The sequence below is a fragment of the Heterocephalus glaber genome, unplaced genomic scaffold (assembly GCF_053883595.1).
Source record: "Heterocephalus glaber isolate CG9 unplaced genomic scaffold, H.glaber_assembly_v1.0 deba00001531, whole genome shotgun sequence".
In the NCBI taxonomy this organism is placed as follows: Eukaryota; Metazoa; Chordata; class Mammalia; order Rodentia; family Bathyergidae; genus Heterocephalus; species Heterocephalus glaber.
The window spans coordinates 18,646,327-18,668,929 of NW_028258329.1; the positions used below are offsets into that span (position 1 = coordinate 18,646,327).

General features: G+C 43.2%; 2 protein-coding genes across 6 annotated transcripts in view; one reads left to right on the plus strand and one right to left on the minus strand.

Annotated features, from left to right (window-relative positions):
- Positions 1–300: 300 nt before the first annotated feature.
- On the minus strand, positions 301–8,700 carry Pex11a (peroxisomal biogenesis factor 11 alpha). The gene is made up of 3 exons (XM_004852768.3): positions 8,534–8,700; positions 4,716–4,828; positions 301–2,395 (listed from the first exon to the last, which is right to left on the minus strand). Exons 1-3 carry the CDS (start codon positions 8,587–8,589, stop codon positions 1,824–1,826), a joined length of 741 nt encoding a protein of 246 aa, XP_004852825.1. The 5' UTR covers positions 8,590–8,700; the 3' UTR covers positions 301–1,823.
- A 2-nt stretch (positions 8,701–8,702) lies between these two features.
- Positions 8,703–22,603, plus strand: part of Wdr93 (WD repeat domain 93) — a 48,010-nt gene continuing 34,109 nt past the window's right edge. For 3 of the 5 annotated variants that reach the window (XR_015441762.1, XM_087188382.1, XM_087188384.1), the window contains exons 1-3: positions 8,704–8,801; positions 19,930–20,269; positions 20,864–21,056. Coding sequence is in view for 4 of the 5 variants with exons in the window: in XM_087188382.1 (XP_087044508.1) it covers positions 19,964–20,269; positions 20,864–21,056 (499 nt within the window). In the remaining variant the exon portion in view is untranslated. Of the gene's footprint in view, positions 8,802–19,929; positions 20,270–20,863; positions 21,057–22,603 lie in introns of all 5 variants that reach the window. The other 2 variants (XM_004852773.4, XM_087188383.1) reach the window with 1 other exon arrangement.

Genomic DNA, 22,603 nt, shown 5'->3' on the forward strand with positions numbered 1-22,603 from the left:
CTGCCACCTACCCTACTTGCAGAGGACAAAGTATCAACCCAGCTACCACCAAAACATGCTCAATTCAAGGCAGACTTCTCCAGGCAGAAGCCAGCCAGCCACTGCCAGGCCTGCTGAGGGCAGCTTTTCAGAGTCTGGATAGAGTTTCAGAGGGGGGAACCCCTCAATCTAGAGTCCCCAGATCTAAATCCCTTGCATGCACAGCCAGAGCTCCCTCTACCAATGACAGACTGAATGGCGGGACAGCCCTCCTGTTGTGAACTCTGCTCCAAACCCAGAACACATTCACAGATGCCCAAGTCAGTTTTGTCCAAAAATTTATCAAACATAATTAATCTCTTACACAGAGGACCTGAACAAGGTAAAAAGAGTTATTTAAATTTTATGTGCCCTGCTCTAGCAGCTTTCATTTCTCTTCAAAATTCCCACAATATCCTTTTTCAATTCACACATTTTGATTACTTCAAAAACAGAGCACCAAGGACCTGAGTCTACTTTTCAAGAATCTCAATCACATTTATGGGAAACTTAATCAGTGCATATTTCTTTCCTCATTTCCTTTAGGATAAATGTGATTATGGCTTTCTCGGTGATGCTGACATTAGCCTCTGCTAATGGCACCCCATGTCCCATCTCATGTCCCTCAAGCAAAAGGACCTGAAATTACAAAGAACCCAACACCCCAGATGGGAAGAGCACAGGTAAAGTCATTGACTCAATATATCACTGGCCCCTGACTGCCCTTTCCCACCAACCCCCGTCACCCCAGGGATCAAAAGTCTGATTTATCACCGAAAATTGTGACCTTCCTCCATTCATAGAATACTCATGAAATTTTTAACTGTATACATTTTCTTGGAAATTAACGTGGAGTCGCCCAAACTGTTACATGGATTTAAATTTAAAAAATCATCTGGATAAACCTAGACGATTTAAATTTTTGTACAATGGAATATAAAACCCTAACAAGAGTTCCAAACCTGGGGAGCTAAGAGGCAAAAAGCCCAGGATTCTGAATTCTAGGGCTTTTGCTCCATCACGAAGGCCATGAGACATCATGAAAGCCCACTGTCCAGGAGTCAGGGGAAGGAGGTGCTGACCTCAGCTTTGTCTGTCTTCCAGAATCAATTTCCTATCATCACAGATTACATAATAGGCACTGTTGTAATGTTCCACCTACTTTCACTTCAAGTCCCTTTCACCTACTTCTGATCCGTGCTTACTCACTGCATCACTGAAAGATTGCTGCCCACAGACACCTGTAAACCACAGAGGTGCCGACATATTTCAGACTACTTCTGGACACAGCAATGACAATGTGCAGAGATAATCAGGGCCAGCAGGATGAGGGGCTCGAGCTCAGCTCACCTTCACCCTCCTCTAACATCAGGGGAGGGGGTAACAAATGATGGAGAATAAAAGGGGCCACTGCCAGTCAGATCCTAGTGCTGGGTGCATGCGAAACCAACGATCCATACAACCCAGCCCATACTACACACTAGTGTTCACTTATTAGCTTGATTAGGTCTTTTTCAATCATTTTTAAATTTTTATTCATTCCTCAGACACTAAGCTCCTACTACGCATGAGAGATGCTCAGGAAATGTTAGAAAAGGGCAAATATTCAGAGGCAACACTTTACGAACATCTCAGCTCATGTTCTACTCTTGGCCTTGCCTCTGCTCACATTATAGGTTGCTGAACACTCATGTGGACAAAAACTTCATCACAGTATGATGTGGTTTGTGACTAATGCCAATGCCCGCCCGTTCCACTAAGGCATCGCCTTCAAAACAGGCCCTGGAGCTTGGCCTGCAGCCGCCCTAGCAGGTCTTCAGCTTCAGGTGGGGATACACCACAGTGATGATGCCTGCGACCGAGGACACAAGACCCCCGAGCCCAATGACACCAACAGTGGACTTGTAGATCCCCAGCTGGTCCAAAGGGATCAGGATGTCACAGAAATTCTTCACTGTGTCGAGGAACAAGGGAGGATGTCGCTTCAGGGATCGGAATAAGAGGAGAAGAAAGGACTGGAGCCATTCCGTCTCCTCATCAGCCACGCTCTGCCTAAGAGGATCCCTGGATGATGATTTCCCTCCCTTTGCCCTTTCGTGGGTCACCTGGGCCATCTGCAGGGAGATTTCATACAGGTCCCTGGCCAGGCTCAGCAGCAGGAAGTAGTAGTAATGGCGGGCAGCCCACATCTGCCACTTCTCTTTGTTGATGCCAGAGGCGAGACCAACGTTCTTCACCCAGAGGACAGTGTCACAGATGAAATAAACCACACGGTTCAGGTTGGCTAATGTCAGACATAAGCGGGGCACCAGGTCAGTGGCGTGGATGCTCTGCTCGGTTGCCTGGATAGCATGGACCACATTGCCTAGCCGGAACCCTGGGGGAAGAACGCATTCTGTTAATGCTGTCTTGTTAATACACAGCGGGAAAGGGAGGCACCGTGAGGACCAGCACTGGAATCTTAACAACTGGCAGGCATCTGAGGCTCAGACATGGTTCAGGGAAGGAGAAGGCCTTTACAGTACATTAAGGACACCTGGAAGGCTCACGAGACAGTGACTTTTTAAAGGTACCTCTTCCATTCGAGTGAGCACCTTAACGCTGATTTATAGTACACCCTGGGCAAGGTTAATCGGGAGTGTGGGCTGTGACATTTGAGTGTCATCGTGGCCTACATTTTTCAGAAGGAAGAACTATCCCGATGTGAATTCCAGGGGCAATATTCTCTTGGTATCTGATGCTTTACACTTTATTTTCTGGACAAAAGATTGCCCTAAACAAATTATTGCTTTGCTATTTCTCTGGTCCAAATCCCACCTGGCTATCTACTTGCAAGAAGAGACTGGAGATGACAGGGTTTAGTGGATAGGACAAGTAATATTGTCGTATGTGGCTCCTAGTGGAATTAATCACCACTGCAACTGCATGTCCTCATGGAAGTGTGTAATTCAGTTAGTCAGGGATGCATCAGTCAACAAGTACTTACTGAGTGACTGGAGAATGAGCTCTAGTCCTAAACATCACAGAAGGTACACAAGGTCATTTCCTTAGAGGCCTACACTGTAGACTCAGTAAGGGCTCAGAAGTGGCCATTCTCAGAACACTTACTCAGAAAAGTACTTGGTATTATTTTACCAAAAACAACACAAAAGAGTTTATATAATGATTGTACCGGTACAGTACGTGGATGGCCTCTGGCACTAACTGGCTGAATGACCCTGGATAAGCTCCCTCCGGAATTTAGAGGCCAGAGATCTCTGCAGGAACTTTGAGCTCTACCATTCTAAAGAATTTCAGGCACAAGTTCTCATCTTGGCCTTCAAAACCACCCAGAAAAGCTCACCCCACCCTCCCCACACCTCTACTTGGCAACCCAAATTTTCTCTTTCTGAAAAACTAGTTCCTTAGTTTTGCACCAATCCTTCAATCACAGGGTTTGCTTGTAACAGTTTTGAATCTTGGCCAGAGGAAACCACCCTTCAAGGGTGTTCTTTCCTCCAGATGTGGTGGCATAGCCTACAGTCCCAGCACACTGGAGGCTGAGGCAGGAGGATCATGAGTTCAAGACCAGTCTGGGCTACATAGCTAATTTAAGGCCAGTCTGCACTGACCTTGTCTCAACTCCCTGTACCTCCAAAGACTGCTCTTTCCATCTTGCCAGCCACACCTCAAGCTCCACCACCTTCTCCAAATCTATGTATCTATCCCTCCATCTTTCTTTCTCTTTCTTTCAGTACTAGAGGTTGAATCCAGGGCCTCTGCTCTGAGCTAAATCCCTAGGCATTTTTTGTTTTTTTGGTTTTTTTGAGACAGGGCCTCAAATTGCTAAATTGCCCACACTGGGTTCAAACTTGTAATCCTCCTGCCTCAGGCTGTCAGAGTGCTGGGATAACAGATGTGTGCCACCATGTCCAGCTCAAAATATCTTTCTTTTCCTCTACCCCAGCCACCACGTTTGGCACTAAATCTTATATCATTATTTATAACACGTGGTCTCATTTCTCCCATAAAGATGAAGACTATTCCTTTATGAAGCAGATGATCAAAACCAATTGATCAATATGTGATGCTGTTCATCCTATTTTACTGTCTCTGCTGGCCTACTGTAGCCACATATGACCCTCATCAAACAATGAGTCAGGCATGTGACTGCTTTGAGATGCTTGGGATTCCCCAGGAGGATCTGTTATGAAAGTGGAGTAAATGAGTGCAAAACACTGCCTTGGCCTTTTGCCTTCAACACAAAACTGCCTGGTAAATAATCTAAGGAAAGGTATCCATCCAGCAATCCTTAAGAGAAGAATGGAAAAGGGAAGACCGTCTAGGGCAGAGCTATTCTGTGCTTCCTTAGAACAGTGAGCTCACAAGAGCCAGAGGCTCATGTCAGGGATGATCAAGATACTGTGTGATTCTCACAACAGAGGTGAAGCCATACAGTGACACAAGCCATGGGTCCGGGTCAGGAGAAAGCAGAGGATTGGGTAGAGCACCAACTGTGAACACGCAGTGGTTTGTGAACAGTCTGTAGCAAAACAGTCAACCTCAGGGGCCTGTACTTCCACCAGGCAGCCTTCCTGGTTAACTTCATCAATAAACTCGGTTCATGAGAAATTAAGACCTGGAAAGCCTATTGTGAATTATAGGGTCTGAGGCGTCTAAACCAGGAGCCACTGTCCCTTGAGAGACAGGGTACTTACATTTACGGCCAGTGCTCACACTAGACTCCAGTTTCTTGAGCTTCATTAGCACGTCTTCCCCAGCTTTGGGCTCTAACAAATATCTAAGCAACATGCATGTGTATTGAGTGGCTCTGTAATGGAAAAAAAATGAGGAAAATGATTTACAAACCAAATAAAACTTGATTCATGAAGCAAGGCAAAGGGAAACATATGTTGCTGAATGCAAAGTTTCCAAAACAATTTCTCATGTGGCAGCTCTTACACGAGCAACATTCTGCAATATTCATTCCACAAGAGGGCCAAAGGGTAGAACGTGCAATGGGAATGCAACACAAAGGTTATGAAAGGGAATTCTGCAATAAAGCAGTGCACAGCCTGCCAAAGGTGCAAGAAAACGGATGCAGTCAAAGTAGGAAAACACACAGAAATCTCCCTCATGTTGAATCTGCAAAGATCCTTATTTGTTACTTTCTCAGTGCAGAATGATTTCTGGATTTCTATAATGAACTTTTCTACCACATACCTACTACTTACATGATAGGACACAACCTCAAACCAGAACCAAATGAAAAGTCTACAGTCTGAATATTGTTAAGTTTTTTAAAACTAAAGGACCAGACATATACTAGTATACAAATTAGATATATTTTATGTCTTTGGAAATTATTTGATATAAAACACAGATAGCATCCTGTTTAATATAGTATTATTCAGGGAAGGGGTTACTGTCATACCTACAAATAGCAATGACTTACTGATAAATATAATGAGATATCTGACATCACACAAACATCCAAATGGATGGCAGTCTGTAACAGTAGATTCAGCTCCTAGTATCCTGCATCATATAAATATTAACCTCAATAACAATGTGGCACATTTTCCAAAACGGTGAACTTGTTTTGGGGAATGAAATAAAGAGAACATAGGGCCAGGGATCTGCCTCAGGGGTTCCCTAGCATGCCCAGGCCCTAAGTTGGATCCACAGCACACAGAGAGACAGAGAGAGCCAGAGACAGAGAACAATTTGTCTTTCCCCATTTAGTGGTACTGGAGATTGAACCCAAGCCCTTTGAACTGAGCTACATCCCCAGCTGGGGATGTAAAAAAATTTTTAAATTTTGAGACAGGGTCCTGTTAAGTCGCTGAGTTACCCAGGGTGCTGGGATTATAAAAGTGTGTGCCACTGTACCTGCTCTCTGTCTTGTTTTAAAGTGTGCTTTCTGGCTAGAGGGCTCAGGCTGCTCAGGTCAGTACATAGAGAGGCCCTGTCTCGAAAAACAAAAACAAAAACAATAGGGCCAGGGATTTAGCTCAGTGGTTCCACTGCCTGCTTCTCGAGCACAAGGACCCGAGTTCGATCCTCAGTACAAAAAAAAAAAACAACAGTGAATCTCCCTTTCTTAAATTTGGTCTAACAGGGCCGGGGATTTAGCTCAGTGGTTTCAACGCCTGCTGCGCAAGCACAAGGACCCGAGTTCAATCCCCAGTATCAAAAAAAAAAAAAAAAAAAAAATTGGTCTAACAATAGAAGGGCCTCAAACAAGGTGTTTTGTTTTTGTTTTGGAATGCCAGTTTGTTCACTGAAGTTACAGAGATAGATCATTAGGAGGGTTGGGAAATGATGATAGAGATCTTGGATCTTACTGAATAAGTATACCCTAAGAGACTATTAATCAATCTCCTTTATAAACCTTACGGGCTACAATATAGGCATACTGAAATTACAGGGTTTTGTTTTTCCAGTGCTAGGAGCTATATCCTCGATCCTTTAAAAAAAATTTTTTTTTAAATTTTGAGATAGGGTAAATCCCTAAATTCCCCACGCTGGACTCAAAGTTGCCATCTTCCTGCCTCAGCATCCAGGAGGGCTGCGATTAGAGGTTTCTGCCATCAAACCTAGATTTCTGTTTTAATGAAGCTTTAGATAATGTAACCACTTTGAAACTCTAAAGAATTTTTAGAAAGGCAACAGTTATGGTTAGGAAGTGACCACTGAAATGAAATGTATGGACTTCTATCTCTCAGCTCTTGCCAGTTCTACCTATTAGCTTCCTTCTGTTTCAGATTCCCCATCAGTGAAATGGGGATTTTTTAATACTATCTACATCCTAGGGTTGTGATAAGGGCCAAGTAAATTAATAGTAGCAAAACAGAACAAAACTGATACAAGGGTAACTTCCCAAAGTCCCCTTACTGAGGCTCCTCTTCCTGTGCCTCTGTGTTGCCCCTTGAATACCCAGAAGAAAAAGAAGAGCTGTTAAGTAGAACAGCAACAATAACCTTTTTTTTTTTTTTTTTTTTAAGATTATCGAGCAAGAAAGCACTGTGGAAATCAGTATGGAGATACCTCAAAGAACTAGGACTGGAAGCCCCATTTGACCCTGCTATTCCACTGCTGGGGATCTTCCCCAAAGAATTAAAAGAATCATAGCACAGTGATATATGTGCACCCATGTTCATAGCAGCACAGTTTGTGATAGCTAAAACTTGGAAACAGTCCAAATGCCCATCAACTGGAGACTGGATAAAGAAAATGTGGTTTTTTTTAAATAAAATGGAGTACTACTCAGCCAAAAAAAAAAAAAAAAAGAGAAATTAGAGACATTTATAGCTAAGTGGATGCACATTGAGGCAATACTCTTAAGTGAAATAAATAGGACACACATGTGTAAATACCGAATAGTTTCTCTGGTGTGAGAAACTGAAAGTGTAAATAAGGACTAAAATGTATAATAGGTAATGTGAAATAGGAAGAAAAGGGGCAAAAGGGAAGGAAGTGGGAGGGCTAGGGGAAAGGATAGAAGGGAATGGGATTAATATGAGAAAATGGAAAAACAGGAACAAAATCTTTGTAAATAGGGAGGAATGGAGGGGTTGAAGGGAGGGCTGGGCAAGGGTGAAAAATAAGAACCAAGAGAGACTATGTAAAGGTGCAAATTTCCAATGATGAATGTCATTATACTGTATACCTAAAATGTACCAATGATTAGAATGAATAATCGATAATGCAAAATAGGAAGAAAAGGTCCAAAGGCGTAGGGGTAGTGGGAGGGGCAGGGGAAAGGAAAGAAGGGTAAGGAAAAATGATGAGAAATGGAAAAAATGGAAATAAAGTCTTTGTAAATAGGGAAGGGTGGAGGGGGTGAAGGGAGGGCTAGGAATGGGGAAAAAATAATAACCAAGATGCATTATGTAAAGGTACAATTCCCAATGAGAAATGTAATTGTGTTGTATACCTACAATGTACCAATAAAATAATTTTATTTAAAAAAAAAAAAAAAAGATTATTGAGCAAGAAACACCCAAATGGCTGACAGAAATACTTTGGGCAAGGATCAGTACTAAAGACACAATCTCTGATAGTTTCGAGGGGACAGCATGTGCTCAGGGGAGTTCTGTCTCCACTGTATTTTTACAGTTTACAACTCTCACACGCAGCACCTTCAAAGCTCAGATTGAGTAATAATAATGGAAGATAAGGAAGATAAAACTTCTGTTTCTTCATAAGCATTTCAAGGGGGTATTTGAGGACACAACTAGTGGTTTGCTTCAGGAGCCACAAATACCAATCCCACGTTCTTTTTTAAAAGAAATCTCTTGGAAGAATATTGTGTGGCGAGAACTCAACTTTCCTTTCCCGAGAGAATCTGGGAGAGGGGCGGGTTCCCAGCCGCACTGGGACTCAGGGGCTCGGAGACCAGGTCCTTCGTGGGGCTGCCACCGCCCACCGTCGCTGCTCCGGGGTCCGACCTGCTCCTTGTCTGGGCGCAGAAGGACCGGTCCCGCCACCTACCAGGGTGAGAAAGGGGTGGAGGCGCCGGCACCGGACTCACCTGAAGAGTCGGTCCCGGCCCTGGGTCTGGTTGGCGAAGCGGATGAAGGCGTCCATGGCGCCAGACCCAAGGCCGTGCGTGACAGGCTCAGTGGCCGGTCCTCTGGGACGCCGCGGGTCCCGGGGGAGCTTCCGAGCCTAAGGGCGAGTGGGCGGGGCCGAGCTTCCGCCCGCGTGGGGGCGGGCACGCCTTCCTAAGCGCCTCTTCGCGGGCTTCCGGTCGGAGCCGGAAGAGGTGGTTACTAAGGCGACGCAGGACGCCCTGCCAGGTGAGCAATACTTGGGCTTTCTAAACTCTGGGGCTGCGGCTCCATTGGTGTCTGAGGACTTTGATTGCTAGCTAGGTGTCGGAGTGGAGGCTCTGAGGGGGCGCTTCATCCCCTTCATAGGTGTCCTCAAACCTCCGCGGAGACCCCGGGTGAGAACTCAAGGTGGAATCTTGAACCTATGCAGCCCGGGAACTCCCCTGAGCCTTTGCTTGGGAACGCGGGGCCTCGTCATGTCCGAGAGCGGTGGCTCTCTACCCTTGGAGCTGGACCAGCTCCGGGTTTGGTGAAGAAAATGCTCAGAGCTAGAATGAGCCTGTTCCTGAATGTATTCCTATTTGGGGAGGTGGGTAAAATGAGAATATTCGATTAGGATTACTGAACGATTACTACCTGAGGAAATCCTAAAAGGGTCAACATGAACAAAATAGAGTCAAAGGAGATTACAATGAAATTGCACCACTGAACATTCATTCTTTGAGGCTTCAAGATACAGCCCCACTCATGACATAACTAACTTTATAAGATGTACCCCCTATAGTCACAAATAAGGTTACATTTTTTTGTTTGTTTTTGTGGTACTGGGGATTGAACCCAGGGCTTTCGCAGAGGTACAACTCCAGCAGCATTTTTTTTTTTCTTTTTGGTACCGGGAATCGAATTCAGGACCTTGCTCTTCCAAGGCAAGCATGGGCCACTGAGCTAAATCCCCGGCCCCCAGCAGCTTTTAAAAAAATTTGTTATCTTTTTGGTTTTTTGAGACAAGGTCTCACTATGTAGTTCAGGCTGGCCTTCAACTCACTATGTAGCCCAGGCAGGCCTTGAACTCACAAGGATCCTCCTGCCTCAGTCTCCCAAGTGGTAGGATACAGGCTTGTGCCACCACACCTGGCAAAACTTTTTTAAGACAGGAATTTACCAAGTTGCTAAATTGCCCAGTCTGGGCTCAAACTTGCAATCCCCCTGCCTCAGCTTCCCAGAGTGCTGGGATTATAGCCATGCACTGCTATACTCTGCTAGTTTACGTATTTTTGTAATCTTTATTTTCCCAGCCTTTTCCAACTGCCCCTTCTCCTCTGGTTTCTGGCTCCACCTACCAGTCTGAAAGGAACCTGAGAGCACTGTGTAGCTCTCCAAGCCACACTCAAGTGCTGCCCATACTCCTGCAAACAACCTTGCCTTGGGCACTTTCAGGTCCAGAAGTGCTCCCTCACATTAGCTGCTAAATCTGCCTGCAGGAGAAAGCTGGGAAAAGCTCATATAGGATGTGGCATCGTTTGGGCAGTTATTTCTAGGGATATAGGTATGCACAACATGGTCTAGATCATTGATAGCAAACCTTTTAGAGCTTTCAGTGACAACAAACAGCCAGCTGTGATACATGTGCCACAGGTTTGCCACCATTAGTCTAGACTCTATGAGAAAGAAACTAGGCTGTGGGCAGTATATCTCCTTGGCCCCGCGGATTACTCACCCTTTACAAGGAGAAGTGCCCTTCAGAGAGCCAGAAGTTTTCTCTAAGTACATGGCCCAGGGCAGGGCATTCCTATGAGCAATAAGAATTTTGTGAGTTTTGGCCACGTACCAATTACTGTACTAATCTCTAGGCCTAGGGTAATAGGTTAGTAAGGGACACAGTAAATCAAGACATACAGTGTGTTATGTTAGGTGACAGAGAAACTGCTAAGCATGGATTTATATCATGTTTTCTATGCCTGATTTTGCTTTTTCCACAATATTGCATAAATTGAATCATGTAGTATGTGCCTTTTTCTATCTGACTTATTTCATTTAGCATAATGCAGTTGAGCTTCATTTATGTTGTATGTATTACTTGTGATTTTTATTGCTGAGAAATTTCTTAATGTGGATGAATCATAGTTCATTATCCATTTACCCACTGAAGTATATTTGTATGGTTTTCAGTTCAGGGCAATTACAAATAAAGCTGTTACAAATATTTAGGTACAGATTTTTTCTATGAAACAGAAGTTTTTATTTTTCTCTCACAAACACATAGGAGTGTGACTGCTGAATCATATATGTTTAATCTTGTAAGAAACTGCCAGACTGTTTTCCAAAGTGGTTATACTATTTTGTTTTCCCACTGACAACATGTGAAAGTTAATCTGTTTGCCAGTTGGTAAATATTGGCTCTTTTCTACTTTACTGTTCCTACAAATAATGGACATATGTTTTCAGTTCCCTGCCAGCACTCCTGGGAATGCAATGATGGGGCATTATGATAGGCACATGTTTAACTACCCCCCCCACACCCCAGGATCGGGGACTGAACTCAGGACCTTGAGCTTTCCAGCCAGGGGCAGCTCCCCTGAGCTAAATCCCCAGCCCATGTGTTTAACTTTTTAAGAAACTGCCAAACTCTTTTCCAAACTGGTTATTCCAGTGTACTTTCCCAACAGCACTGTTTGAGGATTCCGGTTCCTCCACACCCTTGTCAACACTTGGTACAGTCTATGTAACTTTGAGGCATTTCAATACATGTGTAGGTGTATCCCTTGATTTTAATTTGCATCAGATTATACTGAACATCTTTATATGTGCCTATTTGCCTTTTTTTTAAAATTTGCCATTTATATATATTCTTTGGTTAAGTGTCTGTACAAGTTTTTTTCCCCTTTAAACTATTATATTATTTCTTTTTTTATTATTGGGTTTTGAGAGCTTTTTAAATAGTCTAGCCAGATGTGGTGGCACATGCCTATAATCCCGGCACTGTGGGAGACTGAGGCAGGAGGATCACAAGTTTGAGCTGACTTAATGAAACTCCCTCACCATGTCCTTGTTGAATCACACTTACCTACAACTCCTGGAAACCACTGATCTGTTCCCCATTACTCATTTCATATTTCAGGAATACATATTTCAGAAATGGAATCATGCTGCATGTAAATTTTGAGGCTGGTTTTTTCCACTTAGCATAATGTCTTTGAGATTAATCTATGTTGAATGTGTCAATAGTTTTTCCCCTATTACTGAATAGTGTTGCATTCTGTGGATATACCACAGTTTGTTTAGCCATTCATCTGTTGAGATCGTTTAGATTAGTTTCCATCTTTGACAATTATAAATGGAGCTGCCATAAGTATTTACGTACAAACTTCTGTGTGAACATTAGTTTTTTTGGTTTTGTTTTTGGTTTTTTTGGTGGTACCAGGGATTGAACTTGGGACCTTGCGCTTTCATCGCGGGTGACGGAACCGCTGAGCTAAATCTCCTGACCAAACATTAGTTTTTATACTCCCGAGGTAGATACTAAGGAGTGGATTGCTGCATCATATAGTAGGTATGACTTTATAAGACCTTGCCAGATCTTTTCCTGAGTGACTGTACTATTTTGCATTCTCAACAGCAGATCCTGAAAATCCCATTTTTCTCAGTCTTCACCATGCTTAGTACTGTCAGCTTTTCTTTTTTGTTTTAGCCATTCGAATAGTCATTCTAAGATGTAGTAGTGATATATCAGTTATTTAGAAGTTGTTTGTTTCCTAATATTTTGAGGTTTTGTATATTTCTAAACATTTTTATTTTATTGATTTCTAGAATAATTCTTTCTTTTTTTTTTTTTTTTGTACTGGAGATCGAACTCAGGACCTTGCACTTGGGCGGCAGGCACTGGAACCACTGAGCTAAATCCCCGCCCTTAGAATAATTCTTTTATGCTCAAAGAACACACTTTTTATGATTTAAGTGTTTGTTTGTTTGTCTGTTTGTCAGTTCTCCTGCCTCAGCTTCTCAAGTGCTGGGATTACAGGTTTGCACCACCACACCCAGTTCCATTTATCAAGAATTGATTTGTGGCCTGGAATTTAGTTTGTCTTGATAAATGTTTCATATATACTTAAAAGAGTTTGTACTCTGCTGTTGTTGGGGGGTTGTGTTCTATAACTATCAATCATCAGATCACATTGGTTAATAGTATTTTCAAGTTTTATGTATCCTTATTGATTTTTGTCTGCATGTTTTATAAATTGAGACTAGATTATTGAAATCTCTGACTATAATTAAAGACTTGTCTATTTCTTCAATGAAATTTTCTCAGTTTTTGCTTCAAGTATTTTCAAACTCTTGTTATTAGCTGCATAAATGTTTAGGACTGTTATGCCCTTTTGATGAATGGACCACTTACTTTATTAGTGAACTTTTTTTTCCTAAGAATAGGAAATATTTATTGAGGGAAAGATAGCTTCTGTCTAAGAGAGACAGAAGAGGGGCCAGAAAAAGGGTTGTCTCTCATCAGTGAACTTTTTTAACCCAGGTTATATTCTTTATTCTGTAATGTCCTATGTCTAATATTTATTTATTTATTTATTTATTTATTTTTATTTTATTTTTCTTGGTACCGGGGATCAAACTCAGGTCCTTCCGCTTGTGAGGCAGGCGGCGGAACCACTGAGCTAAATCCCTGGCCCTGTCTAATATTAATTTAGCCACTCCAACTTTCTTTTGATTAAGTTAGCATGATGTATCTTTTTCTACCCTTTTAGTTTTAATCTATAGGAGTCCTTATATTTAAGTGAGGTTTTCATATGTAACATGTACAGCGTCTTGCTCAATAGTGTTACCTGACAATTTCCACTTTTTCTTTTTTCTTTCTTTTTTTTTTTTATATGTACCAGGGATCAAACTCATGTCCTTGCGCTTGCAAGGCAGGTGGTGGAACCATTGAGCTAAATCCCTGACCCTACAATTTCCACTTTTTGATTGGCATATTTACATTTGATGTGATTATTAATATGGTTATTGCTATTTATTTTGTTTGTATCATCTATTTTTTGGTGGGTTTTTTTGTTTTTTGTTTTTTGGTATCAGGGATCGAACTCGGGACCTTTTGCTTGCGAGGCAGGCAGTGGCACCACTGAGCTAAATCCCCGGCCCCAATGTATCATCTGTTTTTTGTTCCCTTTTCCTCTTCTTTGCCTTTAAAAATTATCTTTATGAGTCTATTTTAATTCCTTTGTTGGCTTATTAGTTTTTGTTTTATTACTTTAGTGGTTAATACAGGATTTATTTTTTAATATCTGTTTTTATTTATTTATTTATTTATTTTGGTATTGGGGATCGAACTTGGGACCTTGCACTTGTGAGGCAGGTGGTGGAACCACTGAGCTAAATCACCAGCAATTTATTTATTTTTGAGACAGGGTCTCACTATTAGTTCAGGCTGGTCTTTTTTTTTGTACCAGAGATCAAACTCAGGACCTTGCACTTGCAAGGCAGGCGCAGTGCCCCTGAACTAAATCCCCAGCCCTAGTTCAGGCTGGTCTTGAACTCACTATGTAGCCCAGGGCTGGCCTTGAACTCACAGTAATCCTCCTGACTCAGCCTCCCAAATACTGGGATTACAGGTGTACACCACCACGTTCAGCATGATACAGGATTTACACTTGTAATCTACCTTCAAATGATATTTTCAAAAGTATACTTGCATTTCCAATCCAGACTTTGAACTAGATGGTACATTTTTCCTACCTATGTTATTATTATTTTTTTGGTACCAGGGACCGAACTCGGGTCCTTGTGCTTGTGAGGCAGGCGGCAGAACCACTGAGCTCAATCCTGCAGCCCCTACCTATGTTATTAACGGCATGCTACATGCTTCATTTAAACACTAACTAAAGAGATATAAATAATAAAAAGTTTTTGTATTTACTTACATATGTCTGGTGTTTTCATTCTTTTGTGTGGATTCATATTTTCATCCTATAGAATTTTCCTTCCACATGAAGGGCTTTTTTAAAACATTGTGTATTATATTTCTGGTCTGCTGATGATGAATTCTTGCAGTTTGGATGCTGTAAAAGTTTTATTTCACTTTCTGGATATAGAATTCTAAAGTATAAGTTTGTTTTTTCAGTACTTTCAAGATATTGCTCTGCTGTCTTATTTGGATTGCTTCCCTCAAAAAACTACTGCTATTCTTTGTTACTCTGTATATAATATGTCCTTTTTCCTTTGGTTGGTTATCAGATTTTTGTGTTTATCACTGTTTATCATTTTGATTCTGTTGTTGTGTTTTGAAGTTCACTGTGGTGGTTAATCTGGATTGTCAACTTGACTGGCTTGAGAGACACCTTGCAGATTAGTAAAACACACTTCTGAGTGTGTCTGGGTGAGTCATGGGAGTGTGACTTCTGGGAGTGTATCTGGTCCCTGGCCCCTTCCTCTTTGGAAGTTTCCCTCTCTCTGCTTCCTGGCTCCCATGAAGTAGGCAGCTTTCCTTTGCCATGCCCTTCTGCCATATTTCTGCCTTGGAGCCAGCTGACCATGGACTGAAAGTTCTGAAACCATGAACTAAAAACAGAGAAAGATGCTGGGGATTTAGCTTAGTGGCACCACACCTGCCTTGCAAGCGCAAGGTCTTGAGTTTGATCCCCCTTACCAAAAGAACCCAAAAACAACAACAGCAGCAGCAACAACAACAACAACAACAACAACAACAAACAGAAAGATTTGAGCAGAAAGATTTGAAAAAAACCTTGCAGTTTGGCCAGAAAGGAAATGTGCATAAAGTCAGGAGTGAAGGAGGTATAATTGTTGAAGAGATTGGCACCATTAAAAAGAAATTAAATATTCTGCACTTGAGCCAAGATAAACCTTTTCTCCTTTAATTGTAGATGTCACTTATTTTATTCTAGCAATTGGGGAAGCTGACTGATACAAAAAATTGGGACCTAGTACTGAGGTCATTGCTGTGAGTTTACCTGACCATGTGGTTCAGAAACCTTTAGAACTGGTTTGTAGGAGGAGTCAGGAAAAGTTTGTAGATGAGGGCTGGAGAAGCCCTGGAATGTTGTAAGCAGAGATTGAAGGGCAGTTTTGGTGGGAGCCAGACCAGAATGCTGACAGGAATGTGGACAGCAAAGACTTCATGAGCTTTCAGAGGAGAACAAGGATGCTGCCAGGAATTGGACTAGAGGCCAGTCATGTTACATTCTGGCAAAGAACTTGTCTACACTTTGTCCATGTCTTTAGACTTTTCAGGAGTCTCAGTTTAAAAGTGGTAGATTAAAGGGGCTGGGGATTTAGCTCAGTGGTGCCTCCACCTGCCTTGCAAGTGCAAGGTTCTGAGTTTGATTCCCAGTATTTAAAAAAAAAAAAAAGTGGTAAATTAATTAATCTGGAGGAGGAAATTTCAAGATGGCCAACAATGAGAACTGTAAGCTAAAAACAGAGCAGAAAGTTGAAAAATTTGCAGTTTGGCCAGAAAACAAGTGTGTGTAAAGTTAAAGGCAAAGAAGATATGATTATCAAAGAGATTAGCATCATTAAAAAGAAGCCAGATACTTTTCATTTGGACAATAAGAAAGATACCTCCAAGGCATCTCAGGAATTGACCAAATCCTACCAATCACAGGCTCAAGAATGGACAAGCATAAAGTTGTTTGAAAGATTTTGCTTTGAGAAGAGAGCCCCAGGGTGCCCTGCTCACTCCAGGCAACCTCAGGAAGTACTTCCCCATGTTCAGCCATTCAGGCACCCAAAGGTCACTGCAGCTGTGGTCCAAGGGAGCCTGGCTACTGCCCACACTGGCAGCAGACTTGGGCATAGTATGTGTGATGCTTGTTTTGCAGGCATGCAAAATGCAAGAGTTGTCAGGTCATGGAGGCTTCCACCCAGATTTCAAAGGAAGGCCTGGAAAGCCAGGCACTAAGGGACAGGGTCAAAGTCTATACCAGGGGCCCTGGAGAGGGTGATGCATGAATCTGTGAGGGTGAAACTGAAGCTATAGTGGAGACTATAGGAGGTTGGAGCTGACAGGAACATCTGCTGAGGAAAGCTGCAGCAGTGATTAGAACCAGCTGGAGAGAAAAGCTATGTAGGCTGAAACTGTCAAGGCTGTGCAATCTCTTTGAAGCTCACATCTCTCTGCTATATGCTCTGGATGCCAGTAATGGATCTATGGGATTAATATTTTCCCTGCTGAGTTTTGGTCTTGCTTTGGTCCTATTCCTTTTTAATTCATCTATTCTTCTCTTTTAGAATGGGCATGTTTACCTTGTGCCAATATATCTTGGGATTATTTAATTATTTATTTATTTATTTATTTTTTTGGTGCTGGGGATTGAACTAGGGACCTTGTGCTTGTAAGGCAGGCACCGGAACCACTGAGCTAAATCCCCGGCCCCAGGATTATTTAATTTTAAAAAAATTTTACCGGGGTGCATAGCTAAGAGTTGTCTTGATTTGCAAAAGAGACTTTGGACTTGGACTTTTGAGCAATGCTGTATGGGAACTGCTGAGACTTTGGGGAAGGAATTAGTGTGTTTTCAGTTGTATGCAGGATGTTACATCTTTTAGATGGAAGTATAACCTTGTTGTAGGAGACATCCCTGCCCAGTACTAGCAGGCTGTGATTGGCACGTGCTTCTTGCCTTCCTTCCATAATTGGGCTATACTGTTTTATATCAGGAGTCAGACTGAAGCCCTACTTGACTCAAACGGGCATGTCAGATGGAGGAGTGGGCAAGTATAGCCCCTCCCTCAATGGCTGCCATGGAAACCAAGGCCCTGCTCTGTGAAATGGCAGGGCTCTGCTGAGTTACGTGCAGCTGAGGTGAGCATGACTCCAGTTAAAACCCTCTACCCTGAATTATGGCTTCTCACTGACCCAATGGGTTGCATGCTATTTGCACCCTGTCCCAGTACCGGTTTGTTCCATCCAAGCAAGATAAGCAGTGCTTATTCCCTAATAGCCCTGCCTGGCATCATCATGCCAGGTGATCAGCAGTGTTTCACTAGATGCCTTCAAAGCACACCCTGCTCCCTATTCCTTCCTGCAATTGTATTCAATAAATACTGCATGTGCTTGGAGGCCTTTGTCTTTGCTGCCATCAGCCGCACTGACCAGCACCCAAGACCCAGCTTCTCCACTCTAAGTCTCCTTTCTGTCTGTTCTTGAATTCACCTTGTGCTGTGGTGGCTCACAGGCCAGGACCCACCGCAGAGGTCCCCACTCCCTACACCATGTTATTGTGTTGATTTGGAGATTAAGTATGGTTGAAGCAGATGTGACAAGGTGTCGGGTGGACAAAGGGTGGACTTGTGATGGTTAATCTTGATTGTCAACTTGATTGGAAGGTGAGATGCCTAGGAGCTTAGTAGAGCACAGTTCTAGGTGTGTCTGTGTGGCTCCTGGTGGGTGGATCATGACCTTGGGGACTATCTGGTCCCTGACCCCTTCCTCTCTAGCCTTTTTTCCCTGTCTCTGCTTCCTGGCTGCCATGAGGTGGGGAGCTTTCCTTCACCAGGCCCTTCCATCATAATGTTTCTGCCTTGGACCCAGCTGATTATGGACTGAAACTTCTGAAACCATGAGCTAGAATAAACCTTTACTCCTTTAAGTTGTGTATGTTGGATATTTTGTCCCAGCAATGGAAAAGCTGATCAATACATTCTCTAATTTTTTTCTTTTGCCCATCTAATTTGTTTTGCTCTGAAATCTTGTTAACTAATCTGGTATATTTTTCGTCTCAGAAATTATAGTTTTCATCCTTAAAAGTTATAGTTATACAGTTATAACTTCTTTTATCTGCTAATTCTTAAACTCTATATTGATTCCAGGTTGGCTTCAATTCATTCATTTTATTCTTCATTATGACTTATTTTTTTCCTGCCTCTGTCCAGGGCAGGTAATTTTTTATTTTATCTCAGACATTGTGAACTTTCCTTCATCAGATGCTGGATATTTTTGTATTCCTGTAAATATTCTTGAGCTTTGTTCTAGGATGCAGTTAAATTTCTTTTCTTTTTTTTTTGGCACTGGGGATTGAACTTGGGTCCTTGTGCTTGCAAGGCAGGTGGCGGAACCACTGAGCTAAATCCCCAGCCCTGCAGTTAAATTTCTTAGAAACAGTTTGATCTTCTTGATTCTAAGATTTGATGAGTAATACCAATGCAGTGTTTGTTCTAGGGCTAATTTTTCCCACTACTGAGATAAGAATCTTCTGAGGACGCCACCCAAAGTTGTGAATTATGAGATTTTCTGTATGGCTGGTTGAAATAGACATTTTTCCTGGCTCTGTATGAGCTCAGACTACTGTTCCCATTAATCATTTCAGGTGGTTCTTTCCCCAGTGACAATGAGTCTTCTCTCTTAGGCACTGGAAATGTCACAGATGTGCCCCAGCATGTGAGAAAAGATAATTATGGCACCAGGGCCTTTATCAGACTTCCATGGCCCTCAGACACTCGCTCAATGTGATGCCCTGCTCCACTACCCTGTCCACTGCTTCATGTTTCTGAAGTTCTGCAGTCAATGCTTTTTAAAGTATAACACTTGCAATCCTCTTCATATACAATTCTGAGTTTTCTGAGGTACAGATTGCTTGTTCTCTTCTTGTAAATCTGAACTTTTTTTTTTTTTTTTTTTTTTTGGTACCGGGGATCGAACTTGGGACCTTGCCCTTGTGAGGCAGGTGCTGGAACCACTGAGCTAAATCCCCGGCCCTAATCTGAACTTTTTATTAGTGGAGCTAATAAGCTATCAATGTTTTTCTAAGTATTTAATTATTTTGATTTTGTAAGGTTTTTTTAGTCAGTATTTTTTTTAATGCCTCAGACATTTGTATGGACCCTGAACAATCACCTAAGCCCAAGGTATGACACCTACAGAGCTCATGGGTTGTAGCAGTAGCAGCGGGAGAAGGGACAGATTGGACAGTGAGCATTGGCAGTGCTTGAGCTGCTCTTGATTGAGGGTGAGAGAAAAGAAAGTAGGGGAGTCATGGCCCATTGCCCGGCTGCCTTGAGCACAGCCGTTTGCAGACATGGACAATCGGGAGAAGGCAGTCATTGTATGATGATGGGATGAGGAGTTCCATTTGGGACAAGAGGACCACTACTATCCTGCCAGAACTTGGCCAAATTCCCCTCCTTCCTTTAGAGCACACATCCTCCTGGTTTTGCCTAGAAGTCAAGTGTCTCTCCTGATAGTGTTCCTGTTTCAAAGACCATATCCTAGGAATGTGGTAACAATCCTTCGATAAATAAGGGAAATACCCATCTGTGGAATAAATAGTCCCTAGAGGATATTGTACCAGAGAGGGATGGTGAGCTGGGTTCTTTTTGGTTTCCTTTCTTCTCAAAGTACCTTTATTTTCCTTCTCAGCTTTTCACGCAAGCTACCAGTGCCACCTTTGGTGATGTCATGCTCCAAAGGAAGCTGGACTCAGAAGAAGAGGCTGCCTGTTTCTACACGACAAGGACCACCAGAAGTGCTGTTCCCCAAAGAGAAGGACTGGCCTAAAGATGATGATGAGGAAGACTATGTCCTCCAGGATCCAGATCAGGGCCTGGATTCCCTGCCTCAGCCTTATCGAATGATCAACAAGCTGGTGAACCTTCTGTTTGATCGGTCATGGGAACTTATTGAAGAAAGGGTTGCACTGAGGGAAGCCGACAGCGCCCGGACCCAGCCCACTGTCTACACTCCGCTCACAGGAATCCAGGTATGGAGCAGGCATTCTGGCTTCTCAGTACAGTGTTAATAAATGAAAACACCTGCGTGTGCCAGGGCACATATCCTCCTGGAAACCTTCAGTGGACAACACAGGTGGATTTGGGGAAGATTATTAGCACACTGACACTCATCAAAATAGATCTGGTAACCACGTGGGGAAATTGGGCATTGTGGTTGATTACAGATTGTACAGAGGCTTTTTGTATTCAGCTACTGGTACTGGAGAATCTTCCTTAAGGCATTAATTCGTCTGCTGTCTTGCTTGATGGCTGAGAGTCCACCCATGGCTCAGCTCCTATTCTGCCCCCTGTGCCCTGGGAGACTAACGCACCGGGCCTATGGCCATATTTAGTGTTGTGAATGTACATCTGTTCTCAGCCTCTTTGTTTTATTTGGCCTCTTTTCCCTAAATGGGAAATGCTGTGAATGTCTTAATGCTTGGGCAAGAGTTGTAGATCGGCACTCTGTTCAGGATGATATATCTAGAAAGAGCCCTTGATCCTCTTTGCAAGGTTACCTCATGATCCCTGAAGCCAGTGACAGCTGAGATTAGTTCCTTTTCTCTTTGCTTTTGTTTTCACAGATCAACGAAAGACCCAATTGTATGGCTATGTCACAAGACTATGTATTTATTGGAGGAGCCAAAGGATTCTCAATCTATAACCTGTACAATGCTGAAAGAATATATGTTTGGGAGAAACTTAAGGTTGATGTCACTTCCATCTGGGTCACAGATTTAGGGAGTGAAATACTTATTGCTTCTGTGGATGAACTGGGTATTTGTTCTTCATCTTCCTTTTTAGCCTAATTTAACAGCTTTTAGATTGTTGAGTTTAATCTTCTCTCTGGGTCTGAGTGGGTCCAGGCATATAGTGTTCTCCCTGGTCATGTAACGAATACCTGCAGAAAGTGTATGGCATGCCAGGCACTATTTAATCCTTACAGAAATTAATCCCTACAGCAGTCCTAAGAGAGAAGTGCAGTGTACTACTCCTGTTCAGAAGAGGCATCCAAGGTCTAGAGGTTATGTAATGCACTTGAGGTAACATGGAAAGTGGGTGCCACAGGCAAGCTTCAAACCAGGCAGGAGGCCCTGGCACCCACATCCATCCAGCACCCAGCAGTCCTGCCTCCCATGCAAACCAGAGCTTGCTCTTCTCCGTAGCCTTCCTGGGGAGTATGGCATAGAAACCATGATCCGTGGCCTGGGTAGGTGAACTGTTCCTGCTGTTTGTCCCTAAACAGGCTGGGCTCCCTCTAGCATACCCTTAGGTGTGGGCAGCCCGTGCTACTGCCCTGGCTTTGGGGGCTTCCCTACTTTGGAGGGATGAGAAGGCAATGGCAGCACTGGCCAGGGAGGGAGGTGACCATGTGATACTGGGCAGGAGGGCAGAAAGCTCCTGCTGAGCTAGGTTATGCGTGAAAGCAAGCCTCTCCCCAAACAGCAGCCAGCACAGGCCAGCACCTCGAAGCACTCCCAGGCAGGAGTCTAAAGTAGTCAAAGCCAAGGCAGACAGACCAGGAAAGATTGCTTCCTTCATTTAGGAAAGATTATCAAGGTCTGGGCCAAACCAGGGGCTGCTAACATGAAAAGTGAAAATGCACTGTTGTTATGTAAGATGTTCCTATTAGTGGACGTGAGATGAAGGATATAAGGGAACTTTTGGTACTAATATTTTTTTCAACTTTTCTATAAACATAAAATTAGCACAGAATAAAAAGCTTTAAAAATGAGAGGGAGAATATGATGGAAAAACTTAGTGAGTGATGGAATATGTGCACAGGGCGGGGAGGTGAAGAGTATCTCAGCAGTGAGGAGTAAGTCCTCCTCCCTGCCTCAGGTCGCTGGGTGGATGACAATGTCATTCCTTGATAGCAGTGACAGGAGACAGGTTTTGAGGAGCTTCAAATTCTACCTGAGCAAATACAGCCTCGAGGCACCTGTAGGACTCCCTGTGGGGGGTGCCGCTGCTCAGGACTTTGGGCTACAGCAAGGATCGTAATAACCACAGTGTATTATACTCTTGGTTTTCATGTCTATGCAATCCTCAGTCGGACAGACTTGAAGGCCAACAGTCTTGTGTCCCTAGCACAATCATTGGCATAGAAGAGGTGCCCATGCATCTCCATTAGGCTGAGTCAGGCTGCCACCCCCTGTGGCCAGATGCCTCAAGAAGGCCTCTATCATGGGCTCGGGGGGGGGAGGGTTCTGGGTATCTGGGAGGCACCTGGAGAAAAAGGTAAGAAGTCATGGTGATACGGGCTGGGGATTTAGCTCAGTGGTGCCACTGCCTGCCTTACAAGTGCAAGGTCCCGAGTTCAA

What these genes read in the sequence shown, in the direction of transcription:
- Pex11a (XM_004852768.3), bottom strand. Translation starts at nt 8,589, where the DNA reads ATGGACGCCTTCATCCGCTTCGCCAACCAGACCCAGGGCCGGGACCGA. An exon ending in GGCCGGGACCGACTCTTCAG is followed by an intron (nt 4,829 to 8,533) that starts GTGAGTCCGGTG and finishes TTTCCATTACAG; the next exon opens with AGCCACTCAATACACATGCA. An exon ending in TGTGAGCACTGGCCGTAAAT is followed by an intron (nt 2,396 to 4,715) that starts GTAAGTACCCTG and finishes TTCTTCCCCCAG; the next exon opens with GGTTCCGGCTAGGCAATGTG.